This window comes from Lichenostomus cassidix, chromosome 17 (genome assembly GCF_008360975.1).
Source record: "Lichenostomus cassidix isolate B80296 chromosome 17, HeHo_3.0, whole genome shotgun sequence".
In the NCBI taxonomy this organism is placed as follows: domain Eukaryota; kingdom Metazoa; phylum Chordata; class Aves; order Passeriformes; family Meliphagidae; genus Lichenostomus; species Lichenostomus cassidix.
Window position 1 is genome coordinate 10,483,060 of NC_139497.1, and position 27,941 is coordinate 10,511,000.

The 27,941-nt window shown below is 56.7% G+C and overlaps 1 protein-coding gene across 7 annotated transcripts in view; it reads left to right on the top strand.

Annotated features, from left to right (window-relative positions):
• The window catches only part of EXD3 (exonuclease 3'-5' domain containing 3), a 282,421-nt gene extending 254,894 nt beyond the window's left edge, over positions 1–27,527 (top strand). For 6 of the 7 annotated variants that reach the window (XM_085076512.1, XM_085076507.1, XM_085076510.1 and 3 more), the window contains 3 exons: positions 18,237–18,330; positions 20,181–20,231; positions 26,993–27,527. In XM_085076512.1, coding sequence (XP_084932638.1) covers positions 18,237–18,330; positions 20,181–20,231; positions 26,993–27,309 — 462 coding nt within the window. In that variant the 3' untranslated portion in view covers positions 27,310–27,527. The remainder of the gene's footprint in view (positions 1–18,236; positions 18,331–20,180; positions 20,232–26,992) is intronic. The other variant, XM_085076508.1, reaches the window with a different exon arrangement.
• The last annotated feature ends 414 nt before the right edge of the window (positions 27,528–27,941 follow it).

Below are 27,941 nucleotides of genomic sequence, written 5' to 3' on the forward strand. Positions count from 1 at the left end.
AGGACTTGGTGGCAGATATGTTCCACAAAGCCTAGACAGTGCAGCATGGAGAGAATTTAAGGGCCCTGCTGCCTGCCCTCCTAGAAAAGTCAAGACTTCTTCCTAAATCCATCCTCCCACCCCATCCTGCTGCAGTGAAGGAGGAGGAGAAACCCTGTAAGCGTGTGGCACGTGGGGACAGCCCTGCATGTGGCTGTGACCCCCGCCAGGGCTGTCAGCTATCCATAGTCCCATCCCAACAGGGGGACCAGATATAGGTTGGTATTGTAATTTTCTTAGGGGTGACAGCATCCAGTGAGGGCAGGCACAGTGCGAGGGTGAGGGTTCACAGGGGTGATTGCCAGCACAGTGACAGCAACCTTGGCCTTGGGGTTGGGCTGGGATAAGGCTCCCCCAGGAGCTGCTGCTGCTTCTGCTTGTCTAACTGGGGGGTGGGCAGAGCTGGATTAAACCCATGGATGCTGTATGCATTGAGGGAGTTCAATTCAGACTGCCCATGCAGGAGCTAGAATGTCCTCAGAGCAGGAGAGACCAGTTCTGCCAAATTCCACCCCACGGCATGCCAAATTGCAAGTGTCATTAATTGGGCTGTCACTCCGCTCCGAGTCTTTCAGGGCAGACACCTTCCCCCTACCTTCTGATCTCAGAAATTACACATTTCTGAGGTAACCCTTTCCTGGGTGACCTGATTCTTGTGCTGAGGTTGCCCATGGGAAACCAGCAGCTCCCCAGCACTGCCTGTCCTTGGTGTTCACACTCAGATGGGACAAGGGATGCTGCACAGCAGTAGCTCAGTGCTACCATGTCCCCTCCATGAGGCTGGGTCAGACACAGGAGGGGTTGGGTTTTCAGGGTATGGTCTGTGCCTGCTAGAAACAAGCTGCTGAGGAATTACTGTGAATAATGGCCAAAGTCTGTGTTTAAAAATGGGGAGGGCTGGCTCCTGCCGTGCTCACGGGGCTGTGCCAGCTCACTGTCATCAGACCCAACCTGGGCATGCAGGTGATGGGAGTGGGGGTCTCCAAGCTCTGTGCCTTACAGGGCTCCTCACTCCTAGAACCTCCTGGCTTCACTGCTCAGCTTTTTTATGCTCTTTTAATTTTCCTTCATTACTTAAAATAGCAGGACAGCAATTCCTACCTCACTAGATTTTCTGAGAGTGTTGCTTGAAGGGTGTGTGTTCTGGTCCCTGCAATGACAGTGGCAGTGCCTCTCTGTCCTCCCCAGTGGGGCACAGTCCCACAGGCTCCCCAGTGGGCAGCAAACTCCTCTTGGGGGATCAGGGCTGGGTTCAAGGCTGCTCACAGGGCCCCCTTCCAAAAATCAGTGGGAAGCAAAGGTAAATTGCTGCACTGGGATTGGGGCAACCCTGAGTACAAATTCAGGCTGGGTGGAGAAAGGATTGAGAGCAGCCCTGGGGACAAAGACTTGGGGATGTGTGTGGATGAGAAGCTCAACACACCCTGGCCACATGCACTGGGACCCAGAACCCCCTGTGCCCTGGGCTGATCCCACAGGAGGCAGCAGGGGAGGTGGTTCTGCACCTCTGCCCCACTCAGGTGAGACCCCACCTGCAGAGCTGCCTGCAGCCATGGGGTCCCAGCACAGGAGGGATGCTGAGCTGCTGGAGAGAGTCCAGAGGAGGCCACAGAGATGCTCCAAGGGCTGGAGCCCCTCTGCTCTGGAGCCAGGCTGGGAGAGCTGGGCGTGTTCACCTGGAGAAGACTCCAGGAAGATCTCAGAGCCCCTTCCAGGGCCTAAAGAGGCTCCAAGAGAACTGGAGAGGGACTTGGGTCAAGGGATGGAGGGACAGGATGAGGGAAAATGGCTTCCCACAGCCAGAGGGCTGGGTTAGATGGGATATTGGGAAGGAATTCCTCCTCCCTGTGAGGGTGGTGAGGCCCTGGCACAGCCAAACCGAGGTACAAGCCCAGGGTGAGGGGCAACCAGCAGCCCCAGGGACTGGCTGTGAGATTGGTAAGGTTTGGGAAGAATCTCCTTTACTGAAATAGGAGCTCTGAGGTCCAAAACCCCACCAGGTCTAAAGACACAGTGCTCTGGAGCTTCGTGAGGCACGACAACAAATACTGGCAGGACTTGTTGAAGAGGCACTGACCTTTCCTAAGGTGCCGCACACTTGCATGAGCAAGGCAGAGTCTCTCTCTATCAATGGGCATTTTGGGTGAGAAGGGCTGGATTTGGGGCTCACAGAACAGATGTTCCCTGGCTATCCTTTGCACTGGGCCGATGCAGGAGCAGACCTGTCTCCCACCCCTGCAGGCTATGCATCCTGGGCTGCTGCCCCAGCAGGTACAGGGACCCAGTTCCCACAGTGGGGAGTACACAAGTGCCAAAGGTGGCATTGCCTGGCATGGAGCCATCTGCATGCCCCCTTCTCCAGCTGTTCCAGCCTGGACACCTCCTCCAGAGCAGGAGGCAGCAGTGGGCCCATGCTGGCACAGAGGGGTTGGAGAGGAGCAGGTTGACCACTCTGGGGTGTAGGTTCACATCATCCCTACACCCAAGGAGCATCTTTCTGGGTCAACCTGCCCCAGCTCACTCACACCGGAGCGGATGATTTCCAGCTGAGATGGCCCAGGCCTGAGAAGCAGACATTCCCTCGCTCGAGTGTGCTGAAATGTTTAATTAGAGTTTAACAGCAGCCTGGGAAAAAGATGTCATATTTCTGGGCTGCATTTTGTTGTTGGGCTGCGCCCTCCGTACGCACAGAGCCAGGGCAAACCTGCGGCACAAAGAGCCCTTTATGAGCCTCTCCCTGCGCTCGCCCCGACCCTGAACTTTCCCATCAGCTGCTGGCACGGTGCCCTCGCAGTGCCCGTGAGGGACCTGGGGCGCCGTGCGATGGGAGTGCATGGCTCTGCCTCTGCAGTGTGGGATGATGCTGCAGGAGAAGGGACACTGTGAGGTGTCTGCACGAGAGGACATCCCTCTGTGCTTGGATGTTGGCAGGAGCCCAAGATGCCCTGCCTTTGTATAGCCACAGGCAGGCAATGTGCTGGCCGTGCGTGTGGCCAGGGTTCGGCGGGATGGAACCTAGGGACACAGCATTGCCTGTGAGTTTCTGAAGGTGCTGCCCACTCTGATCACAGATTTAATTTCACAGACCCCAGCAGGATTGAGCCCTCAGTCCCATCCCTCTGCCCCCACAATGGGAAAGGAAGGAAAGATGCTCAGCCCTGCCCAGATGGTGGAGGCAGCAAAGTGGCAGGACAGGCCCTGGAGAGCACAGCCACCATCCCAAGGAAGCTGGAGAGGAATGTAAGGAATGGAGCATACCTTTCTTCTCTGACGTCATCCCCACAAATTGCCCATCAGCATTTTCCACTTGCAGGTGTTTTTTTCTGCGGGGCGAAATTACAGTTCTGCTGCCACTCACCTGCCCACATCCTGTCCGTCAGGGAGAGGGCAAACTCAAGTGTGGCGGGGTCAGATAGCTCCTGCCATTTGTCCCATCTTTGCCCCCTCCACTTGGCTGCTGAAACAATTTACAGCAACTCCCTCGGGTCCAGCAAGAGCACAAAAAAATGCCACATTTGCACATTATTGCCCCTTTTTACCTCTTTTGTGTGTGTAACACAAACGTGATGCTGTAGATCACTCCCTGCACCTCCCACTGTTGTGGTAAAGAGCTATGGTGGGCTTAAGATCCCCATCACACCATGGTGACCCCACATATCACCAACTCACTGGGATCACGTTAACACATCTGGGAGGTGTCAGGCTGGGAACATGGGGAATAGGTGCCCGAGGCTTCCTGGGGTTTGTCCTTGCTCTGGCAGCAGCAGTTCTTCCCCTGCCCCCAGGGTTTTCCTCTCACTGGTCCCAGCTAGCAGCCAGTGTGGCTTCTGAGACTGCTATGTGGAGTGTTTTGGAGAAGTTGTGTGTGAAGAGCTGGTGTTTTCCCTCAGGATGAGATGCAGATGGCTGTTCTCCAAGGAGGTGGTGGTCCCTGTGAGCCTTTCTGTGCTGGGAATGCTGCCTGAGCTCAACTGTGCAGTGTCATGCTCTGCTCACCATGGGAAGAGCTGTACCCTCAACAGCAGCCATTGTCTCAGACAGGGACAGCCTTCCAAAGGTGCTTGGCACCAGACTGGTCCTCACCAAAATCCTGGCTTTGTCCACCCATGCCCTACCATAGGTTTCTCAGCAAATTTTGGGTAGCACATGGCCCATGGACCTTCACTCAAGGCGTGTCCTACAGTCACACCTAGCCAGCTTTTGTCCCAGAGGTGGCCAGCAGCAGTCCCACCCCACGAGGGGCTGTCTAGGGAGAAGGATGCTGGCAGCACGAATTGGGAATGTGGTCCTGGGTGTTACAATTGCTCCCTGTTGGATCCATTCCCCTCCTGCTCTGGCCATGCAGGCAGTGTGGCAGGGGCTGACATGACACCTTTGTTCAGGCACTAGCAGGTGATGCCATGGAGCAGCTGTGGGGACATCCTGCTGCTCCTCCAGGCATGGTGACAGGGATGAACTGCAGCAAGGCCCATCCTACTGCCTGGGAGGGTTGAAGGTGTCTCTGCCTGTGGCAGGGGGACTGGACTGGACTGGATGACCTTTAAAGGCCCCTTCCAACCCAAACCAGTCTGTCATTCTATGATTTCCACACTGACACCCTGGCCAAGTGTATGACCAGCAGCATCGTGGTCCCTCCATTGCTGCTCCATTTCTCAGGAAGCTCCCCAGCCCCAGGGGCTGTGGCGTTAAACACAAGATCTCCATAAAGAAGACACTTTATTGCAAAAATCTAGGGTTTTTAAATTGTTAGTTTGTTATGAGTTTACATACTTGTGAGGCACAACAAATGTGCTTAACTAGTCACCATAGACCATGATAGGAGCAGGCATTAGGTGTAAGCAATCATCAGCCCCACGGTGTGAGCACTTATTGTACTAATAATTATTTTATAATTATGTAACTTGTTTTTCACTTCTAGTTTAGCTGAGTCATTCCCAGAATGCCTTACTAGTCAGCTAACAGGAGCAAGGATTTTACAACGGCAGCAAGGCCCTCACTTTGCAAGGCCTTGCTCTGCAACAAGGGGCCCTGTGAAATATGCAAGACCTGCACGAGAGAGCAACTCTCCCAACAATCCTGGCCAGTGTTTGAATAGGTAGAGGTGAAAGTGTGGAATTTTTGTGCTCTCCGTGAGGCTGGGGGCCCCGTGGGCTGGAGACATCCATGATGCTGGGATGAACCTGTAGGAGAACCCACCACCCTGAGGGGTGTTTTAGCTCTGCTAGTGTGAGGGAAGGATCTGACACTCCTGGGTTGTGTCCCAAACATTCTCCCTGGCATCCTGGAGGTTGAATGTGGGTTTGGAGGGGATGGGTTCTGTTCTTGGAGGGGATGGGTTCTGTTCTTGGAGGGGCTTTGGAGCTGTGGGGCTCCCAGACAGGACATGGTCAGGATACTCAGCCAGGACATGGTCAGGATACTCAGCACTGATGGTGGCTTCTCCCATAACGAGTGAGGAGCTGCTGCACATTTCTTCTTGCCAGGGAGCAACAATGAAAAAATGCCAGGAGAGACCCAGGGACAGTGCAGTGACAATGGCACCTGGGACATAAAATGTCCTGGGGAGAAGCAAAGCCAGCATGTCAGGCTGGGGCACAGTGGGGTGGATGGCTGCCAGGTTCCAGCACACCTGCAGTGAGACACTGGGCAAAGAAACCCATCACAGCAAGGGGCTTCTCCTGCTCCTCACCTGCCCATGGGCTACTCAGAGCAATCCCCTGCCCGCTGCCCAGGACCCCAAGGCCATGGGAAACCTCAGCTTAGGGTTGTCCCCATCAGGGCTGGCAGGCAGTGCCAGGGTGGCACACTCTATGACACCTCCCAAGGCCCAGTTTGTTCCCAGAGCCCTCTTTGGCCAAAGATAGGATTCTGCAGCTCTTTTGGACCCTTTCAGGATGGGATCTGCCTTTTCTGTCTGGCTCCCTCCCTACAGTCTTTGTGCCCAGGTGGTGACAGTTTTTGGAGCAGCTCCATGCTTACAGGGACCATCTCCAAGGTGAGAGTTGGTGCCAGGCCAGGATAAATCAGTGGCCCATGTTCTGCCCATGTTCTGGGGACAGCATCTGTCCTCAGCCTCAGCAGTGAAGGCTGGGCTGGGGAGCCAAACACTTCCTCCAGTGCCAGTGGCACAGCCAGACTGCCTGGGAGCTGTGGGGAGCTGCAGTTGGAATCACAGAATCACAGAATCACTGGAAGGTTTGGGTTGGAAGAGACCTGAAAGCTTATCTCTTTCCACTCACTACCATGGTCACACCTTCCACTATCCTAGGTTCCTCCAAGCCCTGTCCAACCTTGGCCTTGGGCACTTCCAGGGATGAAGCTCAGCTTCTCTAAGCAACCTGCCCACAGCAGCCTGCTGGGTGCTGTCACTGGCTCAGTGCGCTCGAGGTCCTGGGTGCCCAGTCTGGTGTCAAACACATCCAGGGTATGAGCAGTCACACACCACGCAGAGCTGAGGGGCAGGGTGGAATCGCCCAGGGCAGTGGGAGTGCTGTGGGAAGTCCTTTCCCCACTGGCCCCAGCATCACTTTGTTCCCTTCTGTGCTGCAGTGTCCCATCTGCTTGCAGCCCTTGTCCCTCCATGAGCAGGTGTTTTGGCCACTGCCTGAGCCCTCTGGGGCTGCAGCTCCAAGCTGGAGTGGGAGTTTTAGACTGCCACGTGATGGCAGAGCCCTGGGCTGACACTGACACTGCTCCTTGTCTCGTCACTGCCACTGCATGTTACACAAATGGGTTGGCTCATAACTGTCCCTGCTCACCGTGGTGGTCGATGTAGAGCAGAAGCAGTGGACACAGGTTTGGGATTGCCCTTTTGGGGCTGCTGAAAGGCTGCTGCCTAGTCGACCACTCCCCAGAAATAAAACAAATGGTGTAAACCCTTTGGCTGGGGGGAAAAAAGAATGGATCAAAAGGACTGGATGGGTTTTGCTAAGTTCAAGAGAAGTCTGTGAGGGGTGAAACGGGACTCAGAAGGGGCTGAAGAGAGAGGTGGCTTCTCTGTGGGGTGATTGTGATGAGCTCTGAGAAGGACTGCACAAAGAAATGGTCTTGGTTCTGGGATGCAGGTGGGTACTGGCAGGGCAGGAGAGACCCAGCAAACCAGTGAGCCAGAAGTGATGGAGAACATCTGGCAAGAAATGCCGCCCAAGGCAGAAAAGCAGAGCAGGAGGGAAAGGAGAGGGCAGGGAAGAGCTCGGTGGTGAATGTGTGTTGGAGTGGGATGATCAGACGGGAGATGATGGGAGTGGTCAGAGCGGGGGTGGGGGGGCCAGACTGCAGGTGGGGGGTGCTGCCCAAGTGAGAGGAGGAGGAGGAGGAGCCTCTCTCCAGGACACCCTCCAAAGCACAGCAGTGCTGAGCAAGCAAACACCTGGAGCCTCCCAGGTCTCTGTGAGCTCCTTCCTGTGCTGATGGGAATGCTGCTGCCCTTTCAGCCTCTTCATCTCAGGATGAGGAGGAGACATCTCAGGCCCCAGCTCCACTGCCACACGTGGCTGTGCATGGCAACAGGCAGTGGGACCACCGTGCCTGGTTGGATTTCTCCTGGATTTGGTGGCAGCAACCTGCAAACCAAGCTGGGAGCGCATCCCTCCATCAGGCACTGCTGAGGGGCCCCATGGAGTGCGAAAGCACAACTTTCCCTTTGCAGTTTTCTGTCTTTATTACACTAAAGGCTGTGTTTGGCTGTCCAGGCTCTGGGGCTTATCTCATGAATGTCAGGGGCAGTTGCACCACAGCTGATTTTTTCAGACCACCAGCAGCGAGAGCCTGAACCAGTTCTGAGACCTCACTAAGAGTCACAGTCAGCATGTGGGACCCCAGGGCCTCTCTCACTGCTCCACACACAGGGGCTGGTGAAACACCTCTGCCTGTGACCCAAAACCCTCTGCCTGCCCTGCACAGTCATCCCATGCTCTCCCTGCCAGGTATCTGGGGGATGTGAGGCTCTGTGGGCACAGGCTCAGAGTAGGCATGGAGTGCTGAGAACTTGGCTGCAGCCTCACAAGGGTGTCAAAGCAGGAAAACGTGCGGGGAACCGTTTTGCCCTCCGTCTGTGGCTCCTCCTTTAGCCAGGCCAGCTCCTGGTGTGGGCAGGAGGCTGACTCCACCAGTGAGCTGCCCCAGCCCTGCCAGGGAGGACAGGGAGGGCTTTGTGGGACACTGAGAATTGTTTGGCTTGTGGAGTCAGGCTGTGGGGAGCCCTGCCTGCTCCCTCACAGCTGATGGATGCAGGGATGGCTCCCACTCAGCACAAAGAAATGCTGAGACTTGTTCCAGAAGTAGGGAGATGGCAGGAGTAGGTCTGGGGGCAGTCAGGGACAGGCCTGGAAGGAATCTAAATCCTCAGGTGCAGAGAAGTATCTGCAGCTCACGGTGAGGACTGTGAGGGTGGTTTTGATTTTAGGAGTTTAGGATTCTGCTTCCAAATCAAACTATCCAGCCCTCCCAGATGTGGGGAGCACAACTCCCTGGCACATCCCAACTGTTGCCACACAGTCGAGGGGATAGATCCAGCACCCATGCCCATGGCCAGGACCAACCTCTGGACCATGATGGAGCTGGTTTATCCACTGGGCTTTCCCCATCCCACAGCTGAGGGTTTGCCTCCTAGGGTGTGCTGACCAGAGGGACAATGAGCATCCTACAGTGGGATCTGGGGAGGTGAGGAGGTGGCCAAGCTGGCAGCAGTGCCACTTCCCTGAAGGGCACCTGTCCAGGACCCACGTCCCACCAGCCTGGGGGAGCCCAGCTGGCAGCTCCGTGCATTCCGCAGCCCTTTGGGGTGACCTCGGCCTGGGGTGAGTTCACCCTGGGGATCATCCCATCCTGAGGCTGAGCTCATTTTGAAGATCAGCCCATCCCAGGGGTGAGTTTACTTTGGAGATGAGCCCATCCTGGATTTAAACCCTGTCTGGAAGTGAGCCCAGCCTGGGGGCTAATCTCAAAATGTGGGTTAATCGCGGGCAAAATGGGTCTAATCCCATGTTCAGGTTTAATCTCAGACCAGTGTCTGATCCCAGCCTGGGTGGTGAGCCCAACTGAATTAAACCGGGGAGCTGAGCCCAGTTTGAGTGCTACACTCAGCCCAGCCCAGCCCAACCCAGCCTGGGTGCTGAGCCCCGCCAGCCCCTGAGCTGCTGTTCCTGGCTGTCCATCCCTGGAGTGGGTCCCAGCCCAGCCCAGCCCCCCAGGACTAGGGGTCCCCCACCCCGGGAAGGGGCACCGTCCCCCGGGCAGCGCAGCCGCATAATGTCCGGCTTGTTCTGCGCTGGGAGCGGGAGCCTCCCGCCCCTCCTCCAGCGTTCCCAGCCTATTCTACCTTATGTATAGGAACTGGTTTTTCTTCCTGGGCCATTGTTTCCGCTGGATTGGGTAGATTGCTCCAGGCCTCGCTCAGATTTCCTTTCTCACGCTTTTTTTTTTTTTTTTTTTTTTGTTGTTGTTTTGTTTGTTTTGGTTTTTTTGGTTTTTTAATATATCCCAGTTTTCTGCCGCAGCTCCTACTCTCCCCTAATTAAAGCAGCAGGCACTGCCCACCTGATGGGGGGCTCACCTCCTCCCAGCTGTGCCTTCTTGCTCGCTGTCATTGCCCAGCACCAGGGGCTGGGCTCCAAAACCATGCTCCCACACCAGGTAGCCAGCTCTCCAGTCAGTAAGGGCAGTTTGTGCCCTGGCCAACCTGCAGCTACACACAAGCTGCTCAGGCTGAGGTGGCTCAGGTTTCCATTTTCCTGCAACCCTATCTGCTAAATCAGGTTTATTTACTTTAACAAATAAAAAGTGATGGGGGTAGTGCAGCCCCACAGCCTTAGCACGAGTTCCTGCAGAGCACCCAGTGGGTCAGGGGCTGCAGGCGTGACCCCAGGCCCTGAGCACCCGACTCCCTTGGCACAGAGGGAAAGCCCAGCTTGAGAAGGGACCCCAACAGTTGGTTGCTGACCCAGGCAGTGGCCTGGTGAGGGTGTGACAGGGCTGCTCTGCAGCTCTATGGGTTACCTGCGATGAAGTGCTCCTGGCCTCAGAGCAGCTGAAGTGAGGGGACCTGGCCTGCAGAGCTGCTTCCCAGCTCCTTGCCTCCTGCCACAGCACACCAGGAGCCAGGCAGGATGTCCCAGTGCCTCGGGTGATGCTGTCCTCTACCTGGAGGTCTGGCACAGTGACAGGGAAGGGCAGGTAGTGCTCCGATGGTATCTGGCTCCAGCTGGGGAAGGCAGTGTGTCCCCCAGGGGCCTCTGCATAGCAGACTTGGGTTCCCAGACAAAAATAGAAGCTGAAACATGAGGCCAACTTCCCCGGTTTTGCCTCTACCGGTACACCCTCACCCCACTCAGCTGCAGTGCTGACCTGGGGAACCAGCCCGGGGCAGCCCCAGGCCTCCCCAGGGAGGGCAGGGGAGAGGGCAGTGGGACACTCAGGGACCAGATGGCCATGGACTAGCAGAGCTGGGCAGCCACCTGGCTCAGGGTGGCCCTGGCCACTTCTACAGGGCTGAAAACTGCTGTGGGGAAAAGTAGAGCACTGAAGGCACAACCTCCAGCCAGGCACAGCTCCAAGGGCTCGGCACAGGACAGGGGGACAAACCCCTGACATACGCTACACAGCTGGTCCCAGGACCTCAACCAGAGGGAGGGCAGCTGCTAACGAAAGCCAGAAGGAGTAGGAACAAGGGTCGCTGTTGGCTTAATACACAATAATTTCCTAAAGCTTGTAGAACCCTTGGAGCAGAGGACAGAGTCCCCAGCATGGCTGTGTGTCCAGGTGAAGGTGCAGCAGGGAAGAGACTTCATTGCACTGTCCTGGGAATTCCTGGGGCCTGGCTCCGGCAGGAACCCAGCTCACAGCATGGCCAGCAAGCCCTCAGGGGAGGAAGAGCAGTGCCGACCTGAGCATGGGGATCCTCTAGAGAGAGAAAAGCTTTGTCCCTTTGCAGTTTCCAGGGCTCTGATTCTAAAGGGCAGAAAAGGCATCTCCATGACCTTTTCCATTTCTGGTGCTAAAACATCATGCTCCTGAAGGTCTGGGGTTGCTTGGTAGCCAGATTTCCACTTACATTTTAGTTTTGGGATGAGAGCCTTTGGAATATGAGCTGGCAGGACATGGACCCTCACTCTGCTTCCAGTGCTGGGTGATTCCAGAGCTTGAGTTGGGTTGTTTTTCCCAGCCCTGAGGTTCCTCAGCCTCCAGCATCCTCTGTCCCAGAGCTGAGCTCTCACCTCCAGGTGGGTAAGACTCAGTAGCTTGTCAGAGAGGAGCAGAAATGAGCTGCATTGCAGGCAGCTGGGTGAATTAACCCTTCTCCTGCTCTGGCACAGGCTCTGGAGCAGCCTGGAGTGGGAGGTGGGTGTCCTGGAGCAGCATGGCACAGGTTTGCACCCACAGGAGGAGCTAATCCTCACCCCAGGGTTGGATATAAAGCACATTTACAAGGCAGGAAGATAATCTGCTCCTCCAGCTGGCATAGGGCTCATGGAGCAGAGGCGCTGCAGTCAGGAGGATGGGAAGGGACAGCTCACATCCTGGCCCCAGCAGCTCCTGGCACAGAGCTCACCCTAAAGCCAAGGCTTCAGGGATGCTGCATAACCTCATTAGGAGGCAGTTATTACTGGTTTGGCTTTGTTATTAAACTTGCTGTGAGTCTGTCCCAGAGCAGCACCTGTGTACTGGGTGCTGTATGAACAGGGCTCGCGGCTACAGTGAAGGTTGGGTCAAGGGTGCTGTGGCAGCTTTAGTTTTTTTGGGGGGATCAGCCCAGCTTGGAGGGAGGATGAGCAAGTGACACTTGAGATGGTTGAGAGGCAGCTGGAGGGATCCGAGGGGCTGTGTGCAGTGGGAGGCAGGTTGAGCATAAGTTTTTTTCCCTCTGGGAAATTCAGCTTTGCATGTGGGTTTAGGTGTAGTGTCAGGTGAGATTCTCATCACTGCAAAGGCCTTGAGGTACTGAAAAGGGCTTTCAGTGCCGCTGACTACCGCTGGCAGTGATGGCAGCAGGATGGGGTTTGTGGTTGGAGATCAGCACTGTTTGTGCTTGAGGGAGTGCAAGTGCGCCAGGGGCAGGGAAAAGCAGAGATTACACTGCTCCCATCCCTGCTGGATGCTTAGCTCCCACAGCCTCCACACATTATCCAGGGATGTGCTTGTGCTTCCTCTCCTATCTTCCTCCAGGGGAGCTGATGGAGCCCTGCAGCCCAAAAGTCATTTGCTCAGAGCAGCTGCAAACTGGGAGGTGAAAATGGAGAAGACACCTTCAGACAAGGAGCCAGTGGGAGCTGGGGTGACCTGAAAGGGAGCCAGCAGGAGCTAGGGTGCACCAACAAGGAGGTGGCAGGAGCTGGGGTGCCCCAAGGAGGAGCCAGCATGAGCTGTGATACCCATGGAGCCTCCAGGGCTCTGTCACCCTGACTTCCACTATCTCCCCAGTCAGAGGAGCTCCGCTAATCTGCCCGTTTCAGCCATGGCTGATGCTCCCAGACAAGCAAGGCCCTTGTAGCTGTCAGGTGAGCCTTTCCCAGAGCTTATGCAAATTATACTAATTAAAGGCATTCTTATCTGTTCAATTTCCCACACCTTTTGCCTCGAGGGGGATAGAAAACTTCATGTTTTAACTCCGTATTTCGTGACAGTCGGAAGGACTGCCTAGGGAAAGTGTTGGGAAATGCAGCAGGTCACTCCTGATGAGAAAAATTGGCTTATGCAAGTGTTGAAACACTTTATTATGCATGAGAAACCTTCCAGAAATGGATGACTAATAGCAAAGCGGGAGCAGAGAAAGCAGTGGGAATGCAGTACCAGGCTGGCATGGGATCCATGTCATCTTACCAGCTTAGCAGGGTTGGGCTAGGTCAGCACTTGCCTAAGAGACCTCTCAGAGTACCTGGCTGGCAATGAGGGAAGTGATGTTAATGATTCAATAAACAGAGCCCTTCCCTCTTTGTGAACCAAACAGCCCCTGATGCCAGAATCCCACTGGCAGCCCTGGGTTTCAACTGGCAGCATGTTACTGAGCTCAGATGGCCATAAAATCCCTGCTGCTGGATGTGCAGGCAGGTTTCGTGGAGGATGTCCAAGCTGCCTTCCCACGTGGGAGCATCACAGCCCAACTCCCAGCACATCTCTTGCCATGTTCCTCTTGTGGCACACAGGGCTGCCCTGGTGCTGTGGCCAGTCGAGGCTGTTGTGGGCACTGAGAGCCTTTGCTCCCTGGAAGGACCAGGCTGACACACCCAGCATGTCCTCTGTTGTTGGGAGGGTTTGCTGGTACCCAAGGACAGGCACTGGACCATTGCAACAGAGCAGACGCAGCAATGTGCACCTTTATGATTCCCAGGGACTGGTGATCTGAAGATCAGTGAGGAAATCTCTTGGCATAAAGGGGAAAGGAAGCAGCCCAGACAGCTGCTCTCTGAAAATCCACTTGGAGAGATGGCTGAGGTGGCCTTTGCATCCACAGGGTGTGGGGATCTCCAGTGGGTTTAATTGCTGAGTTTCTGCTCTTTGTGCAAGGACCTCAAAAGTGCTGCAGGGCAGGGCATTGCAGGAGGAAGAGGAGAGTGTCTGAAGGTCAAAGCTGTGGGTGCAGCAAGGGCAGCTGAAGTCACTTAGGAAGAATGTGAGAAAATAGACACATGGGTAGATAAGCGTGGTCAGCTCCTGACCTGTGCTTCACGTGTGCCAGGTTGTTACCTAGTTTTCTTTCATTGCCCTTCCCACCATCTCCCACCTTTCTGCTTTGAGTGGTAGGCAGGAGCTGTGCGGAGGCAGATCCATAACTCCTGGGTTTGGAGGCAATAGTGGCCAGCCTGTGCTGAGCCTGGGCATCCCACAATCTGGGGAGGTTTCAAGTCTCAATAAGTCCCTGAAAGAAACTCTTGGATGCTCAAGGGCTGTGCTTTCACAACCAAAGTGAGAGTTGCAACCTCCATCCGGAGGAGTGGCCCTTTCACCAGATGATATCCATCTCAGAGACAGGGAGAAAGAGGAGAGGGTAGGCGGTGAGTAGGAAAAGAGATATCACTGCAGGTGGCTGTTGAGTAGTCCCGGGATACTGCTAGCAGAAGACACCCAAGGGATTGTCCTGACATGAGCTGCCCTGAATTGCCCCGAAGAGTTCACACCAGGCACTGTTGTCCTTTACAGCAGGTTTGATACATGGAGGATTTCCCAAGACAGGAGCTCTCCAGGCAGAGAGTTGTGTCTCACTGGTAAAACCCCTGCCAAGGAAATCCCTTGGTGATGTTGGCCTGTGATGTTTGTCAGCAGAGCAGGCAGAAGGAGCCCTAAGGCCCGGAGGCTGTTTCAGGGGTGGCTCCTCTGGGCAGAGGTCAGCATCAAAGGTGACTCAGAGCACTTTGGAGATGCAGCTTTTAGGGATATCAAAGGAAGGAGCAAAACTGACCCCAGTGCTGTCTGAACTTCTCATCTTCCAAGTATTTTGGGTACCAGCCTATGTCCACCTGAGCTCATGCTGCCAGTTTTAGCCAAGCTCACACTGGCTCTTGCAGCACTTTCGGAGTCACAGAAGGTTTGGCTTCTGTTATCAGCTGAACCTGAGTTTCCTTTCAGCTTCTTGGCTCTGTGGGTGGAGGCACAGAGAGAGGATGAGATGCTGAGATGGCCCTGGAGCTCCAGGCTCAAGCATCCAGTCCCTCGAGTCCTGGGAATTTTGTGCGTCAGTGCTAGTGAAATCCCCACCCGGGAGGGCTGGGAGAGGCAGGGATCATCCTAAGCAAAAACAAGGCGCCGGCTGGGCTGCCAGCATTGCAAAAGGACGTTTGGCCCTGCCTCATCCTCCTCAGTGACACAGGCAGGGAGAGCCTCAGTGCAGGGGGTTCAGGCTGCTGTGGCTGGGGACAAGCACCTCGCTGGGCTCAGGGACCACAGATCCATGGCACTGATATCACCACAGTCTCAGTCCATCATCACTCCTTCTAATCCCCGTATCACGCTCTTGGTGGTGACAGAGCAGGCTGGGCTGCAGTGTCCCTATGGATGCTGGCATGAGGTCCTGGGGCAGGAGCACACAGGTGTAGGGTGATGGTGCCCCACACCAGGGTGCAGCACCTTGGCCGGGATTGGCAGACAGGCACAGGGAGAGGGGAAAACAGTGAGGGACTGCAGTGGGGACCACGGTTTCATCTGAGATGAGCTGCACCTGCTCCTCATCCTTGCTATGGATGTGGCAGCAGGGCCTGGGGAGGCAGGGGAGGTGTCACAGCTGCATTCCCCTGCCCAGGGAGCCTGAATTCCACAGCAGCTTCATCGCCCCTCCTGCCGAGGGGGTCGGAGCAGGGACTCGCTGGGCTCACGTGTGCTGAGCAGGGCACGCAGCGCTGCCCGGCCGGGGCTGATTCACACGGCGAGCTGGAGGCCGGGCTGCCGTGGGAAAGCGCGCCCGCCATGGCTCCCGAGCGCCGGGATTGCTTCAGCGGGGGTGCAGCCAAGATCCATTTCACAGAAGGCAGAGCAGATCTCGGCTGGGATTTACCAGTGACTAAGCATGTGCTGGCACGGGCTGCCCCAGCGTGAGAAAGGCAGGGCTGCTCCTCCTCTGAGGTGTGCCCTCTACTGCTCTGCGACCCACCGCCCCGGGGACATCGGGCACCTCACGGTGTCACAGGGGCGTCCGACACCCTGCTGCCTCGGGGACGTCGGGCAGCCCACTGCCTCGGGGGTGTTGGGCATCCCACCACGTCGGGGACATGGGTCACCACACTGTGTCGCGGGCACCAGTGTCAGTGGACTGGGTGGCACCCAGAAGCCTGTGGGGGCTGCAACCCCCAGTCCCCTCATCCCAAGCTGGACTCAGCCCTTTCCTCGCCCCTCTGGCTGGGCAGAGCCCCTGCATTCAGCCCGCTCAGCACATTGTCCCCAGGGCAGGACTGGGACATGGGCAGAAGCTGCTACCCCCACCCCGAGCCAGCCACAGGGGCTGGGGGGCAACCCCAAAATGTTGCAGAGAGGCCTAACCCTTCTCTCTCAGGTCATGGCTGCTGCTCCTAAGCAGTTGCACCTCAGGCAGTGCTCCAAAGTGCCACCGTGTCCTGCTGATTCACCTCAGGGAGATTTTTGGGGACCACAGCTAATGCTGCCATGAAGGATCTGTAGAAACCAAACTTTACCCAGAAGGAACAACCATCCCTTCTCCATCAGAGAGGCTCCCCACTTCCCTACCTTGGAAACAAAAGGTCCCCACAAAAAAAATGCTCCACATTCCCAGCTAGGGATAAGGAGACACAGAAGGCTGTGGGGAGCTGTGTCCCTGGCCAGGAGCCAAGCCTGAAGCTTGAGGCCACCACTGGTCCCTGCAAGGCAACCACAAAGCCCAGGCTGTCGAGGTGGCAGCCTGCCCCCTCACTTGATCTCTTTTGGCTCATTTTGGCAAAGCATTAAAAAAAATTAATAGCAATTTTTTATTACAGCTAATTGGTACTGCTGCTAAGTGGCTTATCTGGCTTCTGAGCTTGCCCTCTGTTTTTGGGAAGCTGAAGGTGGTGAAGGCCCAGGGGCTGGGGGTGGCGTGGGGCACAGAGCCTTGCGGCAGCACCTGGAAGCCCTGGAGTGTGGGGAATGCCAGGATACCCCTGGGCTGCCAGGCATACCTGGCACAAGGAGCGAACTGTTCCTAGTTCAGAAAAGGCATGAATTTTAAAGAAGCAGAGAAATTTATGTAAGGTCCCTCTGTGCATCAAAGCGGAAGCCGGGAGCCCAAGCCCAGCACGCTGGCACTGCTGCTCAAGAACCTGGTGGGCTCCAAGCTGCCAGGGCTGGGCATCCTGGGGAATTTGGTATGTGACAGAGGGTAAACGAGACCCTGCATGTCCATGCCAGCAGGGAGGGTGGGGGAGGGGGGTGCCCTGCTGCACCCTCCTAGCTGGCAGTTCGATGGATAGCTGGTTTGGGAGCTTCCTGGAAACCTCTGACTCCCCAGTGCTGCCACCATGTCTGAGAGGTGTCATCGGCCACCCCTCCAAGCTCAATGTCCCTCTCCAGCGTGGTGCCCATTGTCACTGTCACGGGGAGTGGAGCCAGCAGCACATGTCCCCAGGAGCTGCCCATCCCCTCTGCCTACCTGCTGCAATCCTGCAGACCCCTGTGAGCCATGTGAAGGTGTGGGTGCCTGTCAGGGGCTGACACCATGGCTCTAGCTTCAGCCTGTGTGAGCTGGGATGTCCTCAAGCCTCAAAGGAACCATCCAAAGTCTGCTGCAGAAATTCAGGTTCCCACAAATCACATCATCATTCTGCTTCCCTCGGCTTTCACCCAGCTGCATTTCCCGGGTCCCTGGGTTTGAGGGTGAGACCGAGGAGGGCTTTGCACTGCTCAGGGTGGGGGGACATGCTTAGCCCCCTATGGGATCAGCATTCACATCTTGCCCCCAGCATGGGCAAGGAGCAGCCTGGTGCTCTGCTCCCAATTGCTTGAGTTCCCTGATGCTTGCTGTGCAAGTCAGGATTGCAGCAAAATTCCTTTTTAAAAGTGATGCAGTGGCCTCCATGTCATTTGGGGGCTTCCAAGGTCACCCCTTGCCCATCTCTGTCTGTCAATGCTGCTGCTCTGCAGGGCTGTAGCAGCGGGACCTTGGGGACCTGAGTCCAGGTGTCCTTTAGAGCCAAAAAGATGGGGAATGTCTGATGGTTTTGTGGAGGCTGCCAGTGGGAATCACCTCCCGCTGCAAGGCAGAGCAAGGACACGGTGGCAAGCTCATTTCCAAGCAAATCACCCTGCCCCATTCCTCCTGAAGGCAGCTGTGTGTGAGCAGAGCCATCACTGCCCCGTGCCATGAACCCAGCACCACTCCAGCCCCTGGCTGGGAGCTGGAAAAACCTTTCTGGTTTCAACAGGCTCTGGAGCAAAGCCCCTGGCAGGGAACTAGCTTGTTCTGGTCGATGAAGTTGCTCACCTCTCTCCTGCCTTGCTTTTAGGCAGCCTTGGCTGCTGGTGTTTTCTGGCCAGGGAGTCAGGGTGGGCAGCAGTGCTGTGGCAGCCTGGCATAGAGACAGCATAGAGCCTGGCTGAGCACACACAGAGGGAGCACCTCTGGAGAGAGGCTTGTGGCTGGTGCCCATCCCTGCTCGGTGGGACAGGCCATTGCCCACAGACCATGCTGTAGTGACCAACATGGGTTTGTGCTCTGAGCAGGCAGGAGGTGCCCAGGCAGCACAGTTGCCATCTCACTGATCTCCCCCTCTCTCTTCCTTCAGGTGTGCAACTGCAACAAGTACCTGAAGGTCTCACGGGAAAAGATGAGGCAGCTGGTGGAGGGCAGCAGACAAGCATTGCGGGAACACAGTGCAGGTGAGTGGGTGAGTGCCCACAGCTGGGCATGATCTCCTTTCCTGTGCCCTTCCCTGGGACTCACTGCCCTGGGCAGAGCAGGACCATCCCGCTGGGGCTGGGGGTTTCTCAGAGTGCCCTGCCATCAACCTGCCATGGGTGCAGACCCACAGAGCTGTTTCAAGTCCAGTTTATGTCTCTGCTCTGGCTGCCCTGTACTGCCATGCAAGGCACAGGGTCGTGCATGGGATTGCCCAGCCCAGGGGGTTGGTGACATGCTAGCAGTAGCTCAAGTGACAGCCTGAGGCCGTCATCACCTGAGCGTGAAAAACTCAGCTTGGGTGGTGAAATGCCTCCTGGCTGGGGCTGCTCAGTACCTTCCTCACCTGCCCAGTGCCTCTTGAATTAGATCAGGCTGCAGGGAGGTGAGTCAGTGCCGCCTGCCCAGCCAGGCTCTAGCGGGCTAGGGGGAGGGAAGGCTCCTCCATGCCCTGCCCCGAGCTGCACTGACACACACACACTCCTTCCCCCAGCAAGACGCATTTTGGTGGCAAATGGCACCCATCACAGGCACACTGGAATGGGAACGTGCCCCTGTTGCTGCTCCAATCCAGCCTGGGCTCTGCCCCAAGCCCTTGTGTGTATCATTTCCCTGTCTGTTGACAGCAGAGAGCAGAGGGAAGCAGTGGCTGCCGGCTGTTCCTGGCCAGTTGTGTCTTTGCTGGGAGCTGCACGTGTGGCTCTGAGGATGAGGAACGTGGTGGGATGACTTTTCCCATGGTGCCGGCAGCCTGGGAGCTCTGTGCTTCCCCAGAGGCCGGGACATCCTCCCCAGTGGTTTCTCTGGTGAGGGCACTGACTGTGTGTGTACCCAGTAACCAGACAGGCCAGTTCAGCCAGTTTCAGAGTATGGGAAATAGAAATGCTGTGGTTTGTGTTCAGAGTGAGCCGCTTCCCCTTCCCCCTTCGGAATGAGGTTGATGTGGCTGGGAGGGTCTCACACAGCACTGTGGCTCCTCCACACAGACTCTTCAGGGATCATCTTGCTCTATCCATTACACCCCATCTACAACACCCCATGTCCCCATCGGGCCATGCAGTCTCTGCCTAGGTCCCCCATGTCTCTGGGAGGGGTGTGTTTCATGGGGAATGAGCAGGTGGCAGGTGGGACCTCTGCACTGGCCAAGTCATGACCTTGTCAGGGAACATCCTCTGCCCCAGAGCAGTCAGGGACAGGGACCAAAGGTGACACAACATCCCCTGAGGGTTGGTGGAGACATGAAATAGAAGCTGTGATTCCTGGACAGGGGAGCACAGCGGGGTGCTGGCACCCATCCAAAGTGAAAATCCTTGGGGACTTGCCAGCAGGGTCCCTTGTGACCTGGGGCTCCGGCCGTTCTGGGGTTTCCATTTCTATTTGGATTTTGCTAGGAGCTCTAGGGATTGCAAGCACTAGCATGAGCTTGACTAGGTTGTCCCCAAAATGTCACACTTTGGGTCAAGGTTTGTGGAAGAAAAACAGGAAGGGTGTGCTGACAATGTCCTGCCATCACTTGGTAGAGACAGTGGTGGCAGTGGGACAGGCTGGGCAGCTACAGAAGTGGGTCCATAAGGAAAATCTCACCTGTTTCCTAATTTCCTTTACATTTTCCTGCTGGAGGACTTGGTGACAGGTACCTGCTCTGCCGTTGTCATGGCCCACCACATGACATAGGGTGTTCAGCAGCCTGGCCCCAACACCGGGACTGTCCGCTAGCCCATGACTCCAGCCCAGGCCATGTCATCTCTGTCATGCCCCTGTGCATGGCCCAGGCCATGGCCAAGTGCTGCTGCTTGGCAAGAAAATGCCTTCTCCCTTCTCTTGCTTCCAGGCAAGGATGGAGCCTCTTCCCATGGGGCGTCACCTCTCCCGGTAGGAGCAGGTGGGTACTGGGGTGGATGGGTGATGGGGACAAATCCTGCTGGACCACCCCTCAACACAAGTCCTCTTCTGTCCTGGGTGCTCCCAAGTCCTGGGGTCCAGCTGCAGCCAGCCTCTGGCTAGTGAAGCTCCATTTGGCTCCTGATTTTTATAGCAGGGCTTCCAAGTGATGAAAGACCAATTACTCATCCTGTAATAGCTCACTCTTACTTGAACCTTGGACTTCCACATATTCTTTGATACAGCCACATTTTCTCTGCATGAGGGTTTTGACAGAAGTGCTGCAAATAATTTCAAGCCTAGATAGCTTTGCCCTGTGATGCCTTTTCCGAGTGGGATACTCTGAGCAGCTCAGGTGCTTGGAGCCAACTGGGGCTGTGGCAGAGAGAGGAGCAGGGCTGTGGGTCACCACAGGGCACAGGCAAGACCTCGCTGGAGGCAGTGACAGCATGAGGTTCTCGAGTGACCCAGGGGAATGGACTGTGTCACAGGCTCTAATCTGGCCAGGGAAAGCTTCTAGCATAGTCAGTATGGTAAAACCAGCTGGCACAGGGCCCCAGAGCTCAGTGGGTGCTCTGCCAGATGAAATCTGCTCTCTGAGAAAGACGAGGATGTAGCACATTCCATCAGACTGGGAGTTGCCAAACAGAGGAGGCAAATTTAATTGTAAAATCCCCCCTCACCATCTAAAATATGTTGCAAAAGATGAAAACAATGGATCCTGTTTCCCTTGGGTCTGTGGTGCTGACCAGACACGGTGGAGCCTCCACTCCCATTCTGGGTGGGCACCCTCCCTGACCAGCAGCCAGCGCTGGTTCTCCGGACACAAGTGCAGGCTAAGTCCCAGATATCTCCCAGGGATGGCTGGAGGAGCAGCCAGGGTCTGCACTGGGTCCCTGCACTGGGTGGCAGGATAGCATCAGGCAGCTTGGGCACCCACCTTGCCCCTGCCAGCCTGAGCAGTGACTTGGGGTTTCTGTCCCTTCTCATCCCTCAAGTCCACTGCAAGCCTGAGCAAAAGCCAGCAGAGGCAGCTCAAGGCAGGCAGAAGAGCTACAGACTACAGTGCGGGGAAGGCTGGGCAGCAGCTCCAAGCTGGGGTGGCAGCAGGACAGTACCAGGTCCCTCCTCTACAGCCACCACACTGGGGCAGCTGAGAGCATGGGCTGGTGGGAACCTGCTCCCCTTGGCCAGGAGCTCTGATGGACAGTGTGAAAAACCCACTGCCTCTTCAAAGCCCTACGGCTGGAGGCAGATTTTTCCTGCCATGCTTCCCTGATCTACAGTACATGGCTTTGCTGTGAGCATCACACTTGTGTTATTGCCACGTGGGAAAGGTGTGCCATCCCAGGGATGTTCTTGCACTCATGGATCCTCACTGCCTTGTGCCAGACCCAGTGCATGGGAGAGGCCAAGGCACCCCCCATGTCTTAAGCTGCTCTGAACACTTCTGCATGGAAGGGATTGGGTTCCTGAGGGGTTACACTCCTGGATCCAGGGGATTCCCAGCCCTGTGCCCCCTCAGACCAGGCAACCCCATTTAGGCTCTCTTTTCTCTGGGGTGCAACAGGGTTGTGGGAGCATCCTCATGTCCCCAAGCAGGGTAGTGATGGAACCAGGGGCTGCAGAGGTGAGACCAGCCAGAAACCCCTCAGGCTCAGCTGGGTGGTGCTCTGCCAGCTTCCCCTCTGCAGCAGAATTTCATCTGCTCACATGGAAAATCATGGCTGGGCTGGTACCCGGTGACATTTTTATGTCTGCTGGTTTGCAGTGCTCTGCTGTGCCTGCTGACAGGGGCACTGTGCCCAGCGTGCCCTGGGAAGGAGCTGGGGGCCATTCAGACCTGGGGGCCATTGTGTGCTGCTGCCCAGCACTGGGTGCAGAAGCTGGCAGGGTTCTCTTCCACAACAGCATGGGGAGATAAGAGCAACTGGAGCTGCCTCTTGCTGGAGCTCATCCTCCCTCCTCCACCCTGGGAACATCTTAAGATCATGGCCACGCTGCTGCAGCCCAGGTTGCACAATCCCGAGTCCTTTGTCCTTTGCTTATCTGCCTTATCGAGGAGGAAAAGATAACCAGGCATCTTCAGTGCCCTGCAATCAGCACATTTCTCAGGCTCAGAACTCCTCTTACCAGACTGATCTCTCACCACAGCCGAGGTTTCCCATGCACCTTTGTACTCCAAGAATGCTCCCAGGTCTGTGTTCAGCCTTGTGCAAAGCCTGGACAAAGCTGTGAGCTTTCTCCCGAAGCCCCCAGCCCTGGCTGTGGCTGAGCTCCACACACTGTTGCAATGGCTCTGGCTGTGGCGGGTGCAGGGCTCGGGGCTGCCACAGGGCTCGGGGCTGCCACAGGGCTGCCACGGGGCTGCCAGACCTGCAGCCTCTCCAGAGGCAGCAGGAGCTGCCAGGTCCTTGCCTGAGCCAGCTGGGACAGGCACCCAGCTCCTCGCCCCAAGGCCTTGGTTCGGGCTGGGGTGACACAGAAGAACCTGAGCCACAAATGGGGCCTGGGGGGCAGGATTTTGGGCAGAAGTACACATGGGAAACTGTTGGCTACAACCCTGACACTGAAACCCTGGGCGTGCCCAGGGCTCACACAGTGGGACCAGGTTGTTCCCAGCCAAATCAGAGCTGTGTGGGGTAGGAAAAGGGAATACACATGGATTCAAAGGAGGTTTGCCCTGATCCTGCTCTGTCCCAGCTCCCCAGGCCCTACTGTGCCCCCCTTGTCCCACAGCAGGAGTCCCAGTGTTGTCCCAGTAATGCTGACCAAGCACTTCAGCATTGCAGCGGACAGAATAGGCTGGAGGGACTACAGGTCACCATTGGGTCCATCACAGTGCCCTTTCAATGTGACCCCCACTAAGAGCCCCTCTGTGGGGGGCAATGTGAGTCCCCCTGCCCACAGCAGGCAGCCCATGTCCTGTCCCATGTCCATGTCACTGGGCTCATGTCAGCAGGACCTCGCAGTGGGGCACACGGAGCTGCATATCCTGTCTCATCCCTGTATTGGGATGAGTCACTCTGCCCCCACACAGCCTCCCTGTGGCAATAGATCATGGTTCACTAGAGCGGGGGTGGGGCTGTGGGGTCCCAGAGGCTGATGTGAACCCCCGGGTGAAGGGACTGTTGGTCCCTTGGACTGCACAGAGCCCATGCAGTGGCCAGGGTGGGATGTGCCTCTGGTGTGGGTCTGCCCCACTGTGTTGGTGCCAGTGCCTGGGGGCTGAAGGAAGGGGATCCATCCAAGCTATGGAGCTCCTGCTGCACCCACCTCATGGAGCATGGGGCCACCCAGCTCTGGGCCACATAGCAGTGGCCTGAGCACAAAGCAGGGCTGCTGCAGAGGTGACAAGTGCATGCAGAGGTGGGATCCCACTGCTGAGAGTGGCCGTGCTCAGCCCAGGGAAGAAGCTGATACAGAAATAAGTAGAACTGGGGTCCTGCAGCATCCTCTCTCCCCTGGACATGGCAGCATTTGCTGGTGGTGAAACATGTCGTAGTGGGAACAGCAGTGGTTTGTGCTGTTCCCATGGAATGAATTCCCACAGGGGTGGGCAGGAGCTGGCGGTGTGAGTGGGCAGCACGTGCGAGGCCAAGAGGAGATGGCTCTTGTGCTGAGCACTGCCCAGCTGGGGACAATGCCGGGGAATGATTGTTGCTGCCCATGAAGCTCTGCAGCACTTGCACGTGGGGGTGCTCAGTTCCGGTGTCTGGGGGCTGTAGGTTTCAGCCCCTCACCCAGGCTCTGTCATCCCTAGGCTGACCCAGCCGAGAGGGGGAGAGGCGAGCTAGAGGCGAAGGGGTTTTTATTTTCAAGATGTTTTATAATGGGATTATTAGTTCCCAAGAAGTGTTTCAAATCAATTCGGCAAGGAATTGCTTTCCTTTCTCCTCCGCGGGGATGCAGTGGGAATCCAGCCTTTGGTGTGAACCTCACAGAGCTCTGGAAGCGGGAGATCTGACAAACTCCCAGCACAATGGAAGGACACACTGCTCTCCCCGAAGCCCCATGCACCCTACACACACCTTTTGCTCCATCTCTGGCATAACTCTGGGATGTGCAGCATCCAAGCAAGCTGGGCTGCAGTCCTGAGGGGGCTACGGCACCACTGGGGAGGGCTCTGCCTGTCTGAAAGGGGAGAAAAACCTCCTTCAAAAAATCCCCCCCTTTCCCCAGGAAACTCATTTTTCTGGGGGATCCAGCCTTTCCCCACTCAGTTTTCCCGCATGCTCGGCTGGCATCCTGTGCCTGGCGCCTGGTGGCCTTTTCACTGTGTCGGTGAGAGGATCGCAGGCATCTTCAAAAGCCCTGGGAAGAATTTGGTGGGAGGGGGAGAAGGGGTTTTACAAGCTCCCATTCAGAAATGGTCACTTTGAAGTGATGTAGCATTTTCAACCCTTTGAAGAGCCACAATTAGGAGGGGGCTGGTGCAAGCAAAGGCAAAACTACGGGGTGACCATCACGGCCTTTCTCTCCCCAGGCTTTTAAGGGATGAACTTTCCCTCTCTGTCTGCCTTTTTCCCACGAGCCCAGCAGTGTGGGATAGGGGTGTTTGGGGGAGCTGGAGATGTTCCACCCCCCCGTGCAAGGAAGGAGGGGTCTACCATTGTCTTTGCCCACCAGCAGCAGGATGGCAGAGGGAGCATGTTGGAAGAGAGGGCAAGTTGCTCAGGATCCCTGCGGGCACACAGAATGTTGGTGTCCTGGTGCCATGTTCTGGCCAGGGAATTTTCAGGCTCCATGATGGGGAAAGCTGTTGGCCATGGGTGCTGGGTGCTGACAGTGTAATTTCCATTGCATTGGGTCTAAAAGTCCCAGCCAAGACTGATGTCCTTCCCTTCAAAGTCTGGAGCTCAAAAGAAGGGAGGATGGGAGAAAAAAGGGTGCCCAGGCTGAAGCCGCCCCATGTCACCAAAGATAAGAGTGGCACAGGGCAGAGGGAAGCAGGAACAGGGTGAGGACAGAGCCCCCTGCTCTTGCCATGGGGATCTGCCACCTGCTGACAGGCTTTATCTTGGAGGAACCCCTGCGAAATGGATTGCTCCTCTACATGCCTGCTCTGGGTGGCTCAGGAATCTCCCAAGAGCAGCCTGGATGCTTCACCACTTGCCAGAAATTGGAGAAAACAGGAAATGCAAGTCACTGTTTTACCTCTAAGCATGGATACCAGTGTCCAAAGTAGATGCAGGGGATGAAGGAAAGGCCCATTTGTGAGTGTGGCCATTGGGCACTTGCCCAGGGCACAGCCCTGATGAACTCAGCTCTTGCCCAGTGGATGGGATGGAGTTTGGGGCTGCTTCTTCTTGTGCTGTGGCAGCAAACCCCAAACTAGTGCTGCACCTGGGCAGTGTGGTGGTGAGGGGCTGGCCTGCAAATCCCCCGAGAATATCTCCTGTGACAGCCATGACCCTGAGAATGGCTGTTTGTCTGCTGGGAACTGAGGGTTATCATGCCCCACCAGCTCGGGTTGGTCATCTCCTCTGGGGAGGTGTGGAAGGTCTTGGGGGGCTCTGGGGAACCCCACTGAGCCAGGGGCTGGTATGAGCTGAGCCTTCCTCACCTCCCCCGGGCTGTGGCTCTTTCTGCTCGTGAGATAGGGAGGTCCACCCCACAGCTGTGGGATGACTCTGCCAGAACAGGGTGACTCTGCCAGAACAGGGTGGCTCTGCCAGAATGGGGTGGCCATTTCAGGGCTGTCCTCAGCCATGCGTTCCCCCGCAATAATCCCCAGCATGTCCCAGCTCCCGACGGCTCTGGGATTGCAGGGAAGAACCAGCCGGGAATGCTGGTGTCCCCCTCTGTCCCAGATGGCTCCTGACAGGGTCCCTGTGATCCTGAAAAGGGTGGGATGGACACCCTAGAAGTGCCACTGAAGCTATGCAGGATGCCTTTTGTTGTCTTAATTGGTGCCTGGGCAGGACAGACCCCCCCCGCCAAAACTGAGTCATTCCGCAGCAATAACTGCAGTCTGTTCCCGGCTGCCAGGCTCCCTGATGGATGGAAGGCAGTTCAGCCCTCGGCTTCCGCTGCCCGGATCCAGAGACCTGCCGTGCCCCTGCTGCGGGCGTGAGAGCCCCACTGGGCTGCCAAAACTGCCGGGTCGGGGCACTTGGTGTGCAATCCCCTGTCCCGGGGGAAAGGACTGGGGCCGTGCAGGGACAGTTCAGGGGACACGGCCCCACGTTGCTGTGCCCCTTGCCCAGGGTATGTGGTGGGAGATGGGGGGGTCACACACTGAAGATGGGGTCACGCAGAGCCCAGAGCCCCGTGTCTATAGGCAGGTCGGGAGAGTCATGGGTGCCACGAGCAGCTGATTAGGGTGGTGGTTTAATTAAAGCAGCAGTAAGGGCTTCCCTGCTGCTTGTTTGCCCCATAATGTAGCTGGGGTGAGGGCAGAGCCCAGCTCCGAGAGCAGCCTGGCCTGGCCTGTGACAGGGAGGCAAAACCACTGCAGCCAGAACAGCAGCAGCACTAGTGCAGTTACCCAGACGTGAAAAGACCCCAAGACGCGGCGAAGGAACTGCAGGGAAGCAAGAGGCTGCACGGGTGCCACGCTTAGGGCAGGTAGCTGCCGGACGCTGGTGACCAACCACCTTCTCCGAAATTCATGGGATGTTCCTCCCTGGGATGCAGGGCAGAGCCTGGACCCCTGCAGGGATGACAGGCTCTTCACAAGGGTCGCTCACGTGGTTGAACACAGACCCCGCGCATCACACCAGTGACTGATGGTTTATCTGGTCTCTCCTCTCCCCACAGGCTGCCCGGGGAGCCAGAGCTGCGATGTCATCGCGCCAGCCTGTGACACAGCCCAGCCTGGCTGCGCCCCACACGGCGGGCGGGCGAACGGGGCGGAGCAGTGCGGGGCAGCCGCGGCGTTGGCAGGGGACACCGTCCTGCAGGTCGCTGCCATCCCCCCCGGGGTGCTGGACAGAGCTGAACTCACCGACTTCTACTGCTGCACCCGCTGTGGAAAAGTGTTTTGGGAAGGGTCCCATTTTGGACGCGTCGTCTCCCAGTTTCAGGATGTTCTTGTGGCCTCTGGGGACACACAGAGCATCTATGAGCTGAGCTGAGGGGAAGCATGGGGGCTCCACAGCGGGGCAGGGACTGCCCAGGGAACCTCAGCAGATTTTGGGCCTTGGGTTTGCAGAGAGAGGCTAGAAGTGGGAAAGGGTGAGCTCTCATTTTGGGATCCATCACGGAGAGCAGTGTCACAGGTGCACCAGTGGCTTGTGACAGCTCAGAAACATGTGGCTTCCATGAGATCATTAAAGCAGAGGCGGCCAAAGAATGGACCCTGTTCTTCATTTCTGCCCCTCTCCAAGCCATGCATGGTGAGAGGGTGGCAGGAACCCTGGTAACCAAAACCACCATCCCAGCAGTGCCAACCCACAATACCCACTCACCCCAGAGCCACTCTGCCTGGTCACTCACGGGGAGCAGGAGCTGCATCCCCAGCACAGCAGCACAGGGCAGAGAGCATCCTGAGCACTGCCAGCCTGTGGTACACGTGCCACACCTCAGCCTGTCCCCAGTACCCTGCTCACCCTGACCCTGCTCTCCCAGCACTCCTTGGAGGCAATTGGTAGCTGTAAGTGTGGGGTCTGGGGGGCTGAGGATTGCTGGGCTGAGGGAAATCTCTGGGCACGGGCACCTGCATCTGCTGTCCTGGGGCCGGGGATGCCCCAGCAAGGCCAGGCTGGTC